The sequence below is a fragment of the Maniola hyperantus genome, chromosome 19 (genome assembly GCF_902806685.2).
Source record: "Maniola hyperantus chromosome 19, iAphHyp1.2, whole genome shotgun sequence".
NCBI lineage: Eukaryota > Metazoa > Arthropoda > Insecta > Lepidoptera > Nymphalidae > Maniola > Maniola hyperantus.
In genome coordinates, this window is record NC_048554.1 from 2942211 (window position 1) to 2954279 (window position 12069).

Here is a 12069-nt window from a genome sequence, read left to right on the forward strand (position 1 = left end):
CATCTATTTAGTACAGAGATATTTTATATCCCAGGGACGAACATAAGGTAATTTTTGTGCCAGAAATTCAAAGAGTTCCTACGGGGTTTTTAAAGAACCCAGGTGTACAAAGTTGCCGGCATCATCTAGTCTTTTAAATATCTTTTATGTAGGTGTGTAATATGTCCTATTTGTTAAAAACCTTTGAAATATTTAGCACCCCAAAAATCCAAGGCAAGTTGTTCTATAACAGCCGCGATTTTTCGCCACTCGCACAATAGGCGGCAATTATTCGCCAATCTAATAATTGTGGCACCTTTATAAGAGAAGCAATTGCGAGACCGCCCGCTAAAGCTCATTACACATTGCAAACAATACATTTGTTATTATTTAACTCGGTACTCGATCTACTGTGTAACAAACGCAAACAATCCTCGCTTACGAGTTACGAACAGTAGGCAATTACCGAACCCCTACTGTTCTGTAACACCCCTTAGATATACCCAAATTAATCAAAAACCAACCTTAATTTGTTTAACTAAAGGTTTAAATTCGTTTGTATATCTAACGACTTGTTGGCTATAATACGGCAAATTTAGGTTGGTCCATAACAATTTATTAGGATCCACCGTGTACGTGCTTTAAGTGGGAACGGCTATGGGGAGGAGGGTGTCTTCCTAACGTGGTTGATGTTAGTTAAAAGTGACACGGTCGTATATTGTGACATGTGTTTTAGAGGTAACAACCTTGTCAAACGCGGGATAAATCAGTTACTTACCTATTGAACAGATATTTTTTCGATCTACTGACTGTTTCTTTATTGGAAAGCAGAAATAATCTACGACTACTTAATTTATGTATTTTTAGTGTCTTTGATGAAGTTAAGAATCCTATTGGAATATGTTACGGTAGAGCTAGCTTTTTATTTAGTTTTGTTGAAAGTTAAAGTACTTACTTAAATATTAAAAAAAATGAATCGTAACATACTTATTTATTAACTAAGACATTCTTTATCATCACCTGAACCTATGGCCTGTACCCGTAGTACAAGATTTTACGTCTCACCAAACCAAACCAAATTCGAGAGTCGAAATACTTCCGCGTTACAGTAAAATGGACCTAAACAGCCTTGAATTGAAGTCAAATATTCAATGCCACTGATTTTAATTTCGCTATGTTACCGCTTGGAGCGCTGGCTGTAGAAGTGTAGACAAACTTGAGCTTTAAAACAAGGCATTTAAGATCCAGTTTACTGTAACGCGGAAGTATTTCGACTCTCGAATTTGGTTTGGTTTGGTGAGACGTAAAATCTTGTACTACGGGTACAGCTCTTTACGCTGCACGGATCATCCCTCAGAATTGTAAAAGGTAGGCCATAGACCACCAAGAGCGGATTGGTACCTAAACTTCATACAGGTGTAACCAGAACGCTAGCAAAAACTTAGGGTTATTGTTATACTACCTAAACACAATCCAATTCCAATAACAATTCGCCTCATTTTGTAGTTTTAGTGATTTAGTATTGTTCAAACCCGCAATGTGTAGCGTGCAAAACTCGGATCAATGCCCCGCCTACGATGCGGCATTGACTCCGAGTGGCCTACTTACGCAACGTCCTTTGACCTCTAGTGTTAGTCAGATATTTTATTTGCAATATATCGTAAACATTTACAAAATTATAGGGCTTTTAATTGCGTGTTTTTTGTGGTATCATATCAGCATTCATCAGTATTATCACCTGTCTTCATTTTTGTTAGCGTTCTGGTTACACCCTGTATACCTTTGAAAATATATAAAGAACTCTCAGCCATGCAGGTTCCTCACGATGTTGCCTTCATTGTTCAAGCAACTGATATAATGTACTTGCTTAAAACGCACATAACTCTGAAAAGTTAGAGGTGCGAGACAGTTCATTTTCACGAGTCTCAAAAACACTTCACAATTCGCTAATAACAATAAAGATCGCGCGACTCGAGGGGGTCCCGAAGTGTTGAAATATTAATTCCACCCTCGTAAGAGATAAAAACTATTAGTGCGCCTCGGATTATGGGCGGATTATTATTTTAACTAAATTAGCTTACCGCTGTTAAGGGATGGTGGAGTCTCAGAGCGGCATAGATTAATATAAAATACGTAGATGGTCCAAAAATTTTGAAGGTAGAAGAGAGAGCATTTTCATGGAGACAATTATTTAAACGTATAAATTAAAGCCTAAAACAAACTAAATGCGTGACTAAAACGTGTTCAGCGTGGATGCTAAAAAGTATTACTAAGGGAATTTTACTAAAGTCGCGTTCGCCACATTGGTGTCGACTGTCGCCGAGCACGTCTTTGTCGTAGTTCATGTAATTTATTGTGCTATAAATCAAACACACGTACGCGCGCGTTCAGTATAACTTAAAAAAATCAGCAGTGTAACTATAAAAAATTCTACAAACAGGTCTAACAACAGGGTCTAATTCAAAACAATAATACGTTCTATATCCCAGCTCTATACTACCGCTCAGCTTTATACTACCAGCCGAAATAATTTTAGTTTATACATCGTGTCCAATCTACTAAAATTTCGACACCATCGCTATGAGATTTCATAGCACTCACACACCAGAGGGCTTATTAAAAGCAAATTGCGAAAATTGTACAGCAAATGTGGCTCGCCTCCACGTCTACCTAACCACCACACTGGCCAATACAACTTGAGCTCTCGTAGCATATCACTTGTTACGAAACAAAGATCTTTTAATCTGGCGTTGATTACTTATCATCCAATTTAAGTGGACCTATCGTAGCTTGTACTGTTTATGGATATATAGTTCAAGTGAGTTGGTATAGGGTTCACTCCCTTATGGTCGTATGGGTAATCTTTGAGTTATAATACCAACGAAATGGGGTTGTAATGATGTATTATTAGAGCCTCGTGTTGACAGCTCTAGTATTGAGGATTACGTGTTATGGTTTCTTTGAAATTGTACCATTTATTAATTCAATAACGGGACAAAACATCTAATATGTTTTGACAAGTTAAAAGTTCTTTCTCTCTCTCTCTGCGTCGTATTCCTCATTGCTGGGGTCTCGACCCCTTTTCTTAGATTAATTTATTACTATCTATGTTAGTGATAATAATAAGTAGTAAAGAAAATATATTACACATAAATTAAGTACATAGGTACTGTTCAAATGAAAACCACTTCGATATACTTTATCTTACATTTTAATCACTGTTTCTTATTTAATTTATTTACAAGCCGATATTATAGAATAGAATATAATAGAATGTTTTTTTATTCATGTAAACTTTTTAAAAGTGCTTATGAATAGTCAGGTAGTTTTAATTTACCACTGGTTCGGAATGCCGTTCCTACCGAGAAGAACCAGCAAGAAGCATAAATTATTCATCGTCCAAGCCTCACCACAGAGTCTCGACTCCACCCCAAAACCATGACTCTTCGAGAATGTCACAGGGTGCTAGGCAGTGTGTAGACTATCAACATTATTCATCTAACACACTATAAACAATCCGCCTAACAGTTCATACAAATACCATAAAAAATATACACTACTGGCTTATACTCGCGAAGAAAGGAAACGAAAAGACCAAATTCAGACCTCAAAAGTCGGTCATCCGATCACTGACTTGGATCAACGTTGCTCACTCATCACAATCGATGCTATCTCAGCTTGGCCACACGTCCCTCAGATTTTTTATTCAGATACAAGTTAGCCCTTGACTGCAATCTCAACTGATGGTAAGTGATGATGCAGTCTAAGATGATAGCGGGCTAACCTGGAAGGCGTATGGCAGTTTTTATTAAACCCATACCCCTTTGGTTTCTACACGGCATCGTACCGGAACGCTAAATCGCTTGGCGGCACGGCTTTGCCGGTAGGGTGGTAACTTGCCACGGCCGAAGCCTCCCACCAGACAAGATGTAGCAGTATTATCATCATCACGATCAACCCATCGCCGGCTCACTACAGAACACGGGTCTCCTCTCAAAAGAATGGTTTGGCCATAGTCTACCACGCTGCCACGCTGGCCATGTGCTGATTGGTAGACTTCACACTGCACCTTTGAGAACATTATGGAGAACTCTCAGGCATGCAGGTTTCCTCACGATGTTTTCCTTCACCGTTAAAGCAAGTGATATTTTAATTACTTACTTAAAACGCACATAACTCTGAAAAGTTAGAGGTGCGTGCCCGGGATCGAACCCCGGACCTCCGATTAGAAGGCGGACGTCCTAATCACTAGGCTATCACAGCTTTCGTAGCAGTATAGTAGTATACAAGTGGATGCCTAATTTTGTCATTATTTTCACAGGTGTGGTTTCAAAATCGGAGAGCGAAATGGCGGAAAGCGGAGAGGTTGAAAGAAGAACAAAGAAAACGGGAGGGTGTTGAGGCGATGGCGAAGAGGGACCCCTCTGATGATAAGGTATAGTTGATGACTTGCCATTACTTTCCTGAGATAAATTTTAAGCGGGTCACATTTTATGAATTCTAGGACTTGCTCTGGTTTGGTAGTTCCGACTTTTTGAAGAATTAAATACATTTATTTAGAATTTGCAATAGTTTGTTGAAGGCTTTTATTCAGTTCAGGGTGCATTTTGAAACCTTTAAGTTTGGGTTGTAATTTGAAGAAAATGGCTATGACAAGGACTATCAATGAAAAATGTAACTCGTGGACTATTAATGTTGGGAGAAAATGCTTATTTGAAGTCAGTTAAGTATTTGTTTGTTAAAAGGAGGTTTAACGAATTAGAATAGGAAATTGACTGTTCTTAAAAGAATGTAAATTGTATAAGTTATAGTTCGCGACAGGTCGAGATGGCAATCGGGTTATGAGGCGGGGGGACGCCCCGCACACCCACGCTCCCGCACTATCCCGCACCGGGTTAGCGCGGGCGCTGTGCGGGTGTGATGGAGCGTCCCCACCCCGATTGTCATCTCGACCTATCGCGTACTTAAGTATGTCAGATTTCACCTGCCTTCATCGATTTCTCTTCACTTCAGGGTTCCTCAGAATGCGGCATGTCGCGAGGATCGGGAGACGCATCTCCAATGTCTGGTGGTGGAGTGTCCCCTCGGGCTTCACCACCTGTCACACCAGGTTCCCCTCGACGATCACCACACCGGTCTCCAACCAGATCTCCAAGGCTTGACAGGTTAGTAGGGCATGTACGGGACTGAAGATAAACAAGAATCTATCGGGGTTCTTCACTCTCCCTTCGGGAAGTCCTTGGTGAGGATGGACTGCTGATATTCTCTATAGTGACCTGGAATAACCAGAGTAACCAACCCAAGGTCTCCTTACAAATCTAGAAGAGGTTAGTAGTTTGTTTTTATTCAGTACCTGATGGATTATTTAGGACTAGGTTATGCTCGCGACTTCGTCTGCGTGGACTACACAAATTCCAAACCCCTATTTTACCCCCTTATAGTAGCTGAATTTTCAAAATTCCTTTCTTAGCGGATGCCTACGTCATAATAGCTATCTGCATGCCAAATTTCAGCCAAGTCGTTTGAGTTGTGCGTTGATAAATCATTCAGTCAGTCAGTCAGTCACCTAGATTATGAGGTTTATTCACACAGTTAGTTACCAACCATAGTGCTAGCAACCAGACTACGGAAGGGGTTTTAAAGCCTAGCAAAATGCATACGTAGGTAAATCCTGTTGTAAGTACTTGTTGGTGGATTATCGATCAATCGATGTCATAAAATATATTGACCACATCGAAAAACTCCGTATCTTCCAATTGGATGGTGGACTGTATAATGCAAAAACCTTACTCAATCACTTGCAACTTAAAGCACGCAAAGTTCGTAAGTCCCTTATCAGTACCCTTATTAAAATGCGAAAGTGTGTTTGTCAGTTGGTTTATTGATTTGTTGGTTTGTCCTTCAATCACGTTGCAACGGTGCAACGGATTGACGTAATTTTTTGCATTGGTATAGATAAAGACCTGGAGAGTGTCATAGGCTACTTTTTATCGCGGAAAATCAAAGAGTTCCCACGGGCTTTTTAATAAAACGAATTCCACGCGAACGAAGTCGCGGGCATCAAGCTAGTAATTACATATTTTTTTCCTTTTTCCAATTATTTGATATGATTGAATGATTGTGTAATTTGCAGGTCGGACGTGAATTGTGTTTCGCCAGCGCCCTCCGTCGGCAGCACGGGGTCCAGGGATGCGGCGCCGGACCCGCGCCCACCTCACCATCTCTTCTCGCCTTTTGACCAGTAAGTACTATCTTAGTGTTGATACGGAGTACCTATCTGACTTTGGACCTATCTGAGCAGTAGCGTGCACAGGGTTTGAAGCCAGGGTAGGCACTAGTTAAGCAGGAGCCTGTTTACTGGCTGGTCATAATGGAAAATATGCATTGGGCTTTACAACTGGGGTAAGCAGTGCATTTGTAGAGGTGCAACCTCTACCGTTACTTGGCTGGCAGCTATTAGGAAAACTTCGCAGCTGCCACACAACAATATTCAAATTTGGAACGCAGTGGGGAATCCTCCTGGTCACGCACGTTACAAGATTTCACATTCCCTATCATCCGCTCGTCACGTCAACATCTTCTACCATTGTATTATATAAAGCTCGCGAGCCCGTCTGTATTGTACATAACATATCAATTGTAAAGTGTAAAATAAACATCACTATATGTAGCTGGTTCTTCATTACATCAACCCTTCAGCTACACATTTATGCCTCTATGACCTGCACGCCACTGTATCTGAGCTGTCTTTATATTCTAACTAATAGCTTATGCTCGCGACTTCATCCTCGTAGACTGCACAAATTTCAAACCCCTATTTCACCTTCTTAGGAATAGAATTTTTTAAAAATCCTTCTTTAGCGGATGCCTACGTCATATTAGCTATCTGCATGCCAAATTTCAGCCCGATCCATCCAGTAGTTTGAGCTGTGCGTTGATAGATCAGTCAGTCAGTCATCTTTTCATTTGATGGTAGAGTGGACATGCGCCACATGCTCATTTCTCGAATGTCTTACAAACTCAAACGCGAGATACAATTACCAATTTAATTACTGGACCAAAATGAATCATACTCAATTCCGTAGCGTGTGTCGTCATAGTTGGTGGTCGAGTTATGACGACGGCTGTACATTCTACCAAGCAACCTTAGTTCTTCATCCTAAATTAGCACTAAGCTTCATAGTCACAAGAGATAAAATAGCTTGGACCATTTTGGTCTTTACGAGTAGTCTTTACAAGTAAAATATGCACGGAAATTTGAACGTTGGGTTGAAGATGATAAGGGGCATATATGCTTGGAAGGTTTTGGGATGGATGGACAGTAGGTACAGCAATTACTTCATTAAGGCTACTGCGAGCGTTAGTCTAATGAACAGTAATTATGTTGCGCTGATGTTCGTAAATGAGCGGGTTGGAGTAATGCCGGCGATAGAAGAATTTTCCGCGTTTAATTTATGAAATATAGCTTCATAGCTTTTAATCTGTGTTCCTTTTATGGGCTTAACTATAGACAATGAGAACAATTTATTTATTAATTAATCTGTGGGGTGGGGATCTTGATAACAATGATTTTATAAAGAAGGATTTCTTCAACAATGAATGTATCGTATCGGTTAATGGTGAAAACCAAATAATCGCCTGCGAAGCATGTTTCTTTTTTATACACTGAAATAGAGTTACCTATACAAGTACGCTGGAAGAGGTGTGCCATAAATAATGACAGCTGATTTTGTGCCGAGTCGAAGCGCCCTACCTACCGGAAATTAAAATTGACACGGTGTCAAATGGTCTTCGTGTTGACACTATGTTGACAAATGTCTCACTAGTAACAAATACGCACACGATGCTAAATGCTGCTGCAGCGCTAAAATGGCGAAAATCGAGTTGCTTCAAAAATAGTTTGGTAGTCGCAGGTCCAGCGTTCCTACTTGTTCCTATTAGTACAGGTCGTTCACTCTGCAGGTAGAGGCTGGTAGAGGTGAAGAAGGTGGAGACAATACAAATTCAAATTTCGAGCGAATTGCCTTTTACTAAAAGTTTTTTAGTAAGTATGTATGCCATCTTGTTCACCAGGCGACGTAGTTTTAATATAGGTTTTAAATGCTATCTCTATGGTTTCAATTTTGAGAAAATAATCATCTACGTATTAGGTATACAATACGCGGCCGAAAGTAATGTACATGGACCTTTAGGAGATAGAAAATTTGTAGAGCACTGACTCTGTCGTTGAGACCGACAAAACGTCATTTAGGTACGAGTGACAGAGACAACGCTCTACAAAGCCGAAATGACATTCTAAAAGCCGATGTACATTACTTTCAGCTGCGTACTGTACCCTACTTCTGTACAGTTTTTAATCACAGTCGTAAACTGCGGTATTAAACTCATATTTTAATACTCATAGACAGCTACATCTCAATTAAAAACACCATCATTAAAAGAGGAACCACTAAACTTAAAGTATTGGTGATCGTAAAATAAATTGGGCCGACCTCTGGCGCGACCGCTGACACCTCAATTCGATGGAATCCTCATGGCCCCCGACGAAGCGTGACCCAAATTTGAAATGAATAGGAGCTTTCAATCACTGTCTATCAATTTGTTTGGATAATAAACGGGAATATTTTCTGTACTGACTGACGAAATCTACTTATGATTATGAATTACTTACTGACCCGTCCCGGCTTCGCTCAGCTCTGCCCATCGTGGCTCTGCCGCGTTCGGGTGCCATTTCGTCGTTTAAGTTGTAACACCACGTAGTCAAATAATCAGTACCCTTATTATAAATGCGAAAGTGTGTTTGCTTGTTGGTTTGTCCTTCAATCACGTTGCAACAGAGCAACGGATTGACGTGTTTTTTTGCATGGGTATAGATAAAGACCTGGAGAGTGAAATAGGCTACTTTTTACTCTGGAAAATCAAAGAGTTCCCACGGGATTTTTAAAAACCTAATTCTACGCGGACAAAGTCGCGGGCATCAGCTAGTATGTCATAATATAAACCTTCTCGCAACTCGCAAGTCAACAACAACAGCAGCACAAAAGTTTAACTCAATCCAATCTCAATGGACAATGCGTGTGCGCATACCCACCGCATAGGTAACGATAAGACAGACAAATAACTATAAATTTTTATATTTATTATATCCACATTATTTCAGACACAAAATTAAACGACATAGGTAGGTATTAACGATAAGCTTCGCTACAAAGGGTCATTTGCTTAAATTCTACATAAGAAATTATTAGTAAACTTTTGAATTTGATCAAGTTAAGTTAATTTGACTCCATTCAGTGTCGGTACAAATTAAATAGAAACTGTTAAAAACTTTATCACGCTGTCCGATCCGATATCTTTACTACCAAACGTAATGAAACGTCTATTAGGAAACCAATGTTAAATAACACAAACTCAAAAGATTTTGAACTTTAAGTATAACTTGAGAGTTTATCGATGAATTAAATGTAAATGTGGATGTAAAGTACTTGAGTCCCTGCATAACGTTAACCGTCTCTGATTCATTGTGATCAAGTATTTAGTAGTTTATACCTACCTAAGCTTCCTTTACAAACCATTTTAAATGGTCTAGTTCGCTGTACCATGACCGAGATTTGGTTCTAAGTAGTATTTTTTTGTAGCACCCACTAAGTAAGTAGGATGCAGGTACCTACATATTTTTTTACAGCACCAAATATATATCCCCGATATTTTTACTTTGAATGTAAAATGTTTAAAAATTCGGATAACATCAACGCAACGATAAAAAATAATTATGATGTCAGGTTCTAGTATGTTCTTTTCAATGAATAAACTTGACACCGGAGTTACCTACGTTATCCTGCCAAATTATGAAGACATCAAATGACGATGTTTGCCTCTCCATACTTAGGTTATAAGAGATTTTACGCTAACGCACTTGTCACGTTGGTTGGCTGTCTTGAGGCTTCAGATAGATATAGTTTTAGTTTCCGATACCGATATCGGATCGGATAGTATGGAAACGCTTAACGTCGCCATGACACTACAAGTTTGTTAAACTCCCAAAGATTCACTTAAATCGAATCGAGAGGGCTTACTTGCCAATAATTTAGGGTTAAGTTCGTTCCACTTAACAACTTTAGGAGTTCAAGTTGTGATATGCTTGATTAATTAATTATATGTCTTAACAAGCGGCTCGAGTGACTGTCATAACTTTTTTAAATTAATGATTACGTATAATCCTCTTTATACAATTTAAGTAAGTACGTACCTAACTGATTTAATCAATCTTACAATATAAATAACTCGCTGATTCGACGCGTGGATTTAGTTTTTAAAAATCCGGTATGAGCTGTTTAATTATTATTATTCGGAATAAAGAGTAGCCTTTATCACTCTTCAGGTCTTTAACTATATATATAAAATGGTATAAAAAAAATCTCGTTGATCCGTTGTTCAGTGATTAAGAACAAACAAACAAACATTCGCATATAGTATCAAACAAATAATGCTCTAGATTTAAATTACAAATACCTTTTCAAGGCTGTATTCTCATCGTACGACATCCAAAGTTAGTAGTGACGTTGCGAGTGTATTCTGCCGGACAGCTCGTCGAAAAGACAGTCGTCAACAGCGAAAAGAGCAAAAAAGAGGGTAGTTCACTACTGCTCATGTGAGTTGTCATGGGCAGTAGCGAACTACCCTCTTCATCTCTCATAGCACTGCAGTTCCATCATGACCACGACTCATGCAACTGGCTTGAAATATCGACAAACAAAATAATCAAATTAATCGTGACATGTACGCGTTATCCACATTATAATACGTCTATTCAAACAGTTTTCTAACTAGTAGGTAAATACAATATACAAATTACAAACAACACGCATTTCGCACATGGTGATATAAGTCCGCGCCATAATCCAGGCTCGTCGTCGCATTAGCGCGTTTCCGCCGGACGCGCGGCCATCTTTGTTTACCTCCTAACTCCTTCCTTGCCCATTCACACTCGCAGCAAATATACGAATCTCGAAATATACGGAAAAGGGGTAGCATACGAGTAGCATGTACCTCTGTAGTTAAATGATGTAACATCGACTTCGTAAGTACAAACTTGCAAAGATAGATCGTGGATACGACTATAGGCTACTTTTTATACCAGAAAATCAAAGAGTTCCCACAGATTTGATAAAATTTGAAATCGACGGGTAGTCACGGAAACCATCTGGTAATAATAAATGGCTTCAAAAATCATTCAAAGCCTCTTCAAAAGCTTTAAAAGAGCTTTACTAAATTACTAAGTAGGTGGTTTCCGTGACCGTGACGTGGATTTAGATTTTTACAAATCCTTTGGAAACTCCTTGATTTTCCGGGCAAAAGCCATCCCCAGGCTATTTCTTAGGTGTCGGATAGTCCTAGGTTTCAAACCGAGATTCGCAAACATGACCTCTTATTAAGCATCTACGATTGGAAAACAGACTATTTCAAGGGTTTTTTTTCCAATGATATAGTTATCTATGTGTTATCTAATTACGCCCAAAGCTCGCCCATCACAAACGACGTTAGGGCAGATATAGAATTAAGTCGTACAGTGGTGTTAGCGAACGCGTTCGCAATAACTAACTTACTGAACCGAAATCGACCCAATTGTGTACTCCGATTAAAGACACATGATTAGATACTCTTTAAGGACAACAAAATAAGGTCATGTGCCTTGTCTGGCAGATTTCAGCGACTCTCTTGATATTATCCATCAACATAGTGCATGCTGGATCATCGTTATCACATCAGACAAACCTATAGACAGATCTACAGATTTTTAAAGTGTCAATCTACAGATTCCTACAGAATATTCATCGTCAGTACCGGATTGTTTTTACCGGTATGAGGAATTGGCTACGATGTTACAAATTATGACAACTTTGATGCCATCGTCGTCGTCGTCAATCGACAGATGTCTATTGTTGGACAAAGGTCTCTGCTAGGGACTTTCACACGCCGTGTTCTTGCACCACCTAAATCTAGTGGCTCTCTGCGCTATGTATTATATACTAGCCTTTGCCCACATGCCTCCTACTCCCCCTAGTCTATAGCATTTGGGGATAATCTTTC

General features: G+C 39.4%; 1 protein-coding gene across 1 annotated transcript in view; it reads left to right on the plus strand.

The window, feature by feature from the left end:
* LOC117991455 (dorsal root ganglia homeobox protein-like) overlaps window positions 1–12069 on the plus strand; it is a 113835-nt gene that overhangs the window by 57710 nt on the left and 44056 nt on the right. The window contains exons 6-8 of the mRNA XM_069505100.1: window positions 4301–4414; window positions 4993–5144; window positions 6113–6220. Of these exons, the coding sequence (XP_069361201.1) occupies window positions 4301–4414; window positions 4993–5144; window positions 6113–6220 (374 nt within the window). The remainder of the gene's footprint in view (window positions 1–4300; window positions 4415–4992; window positions 5145–6112; window positions 6221–12069) is intronic.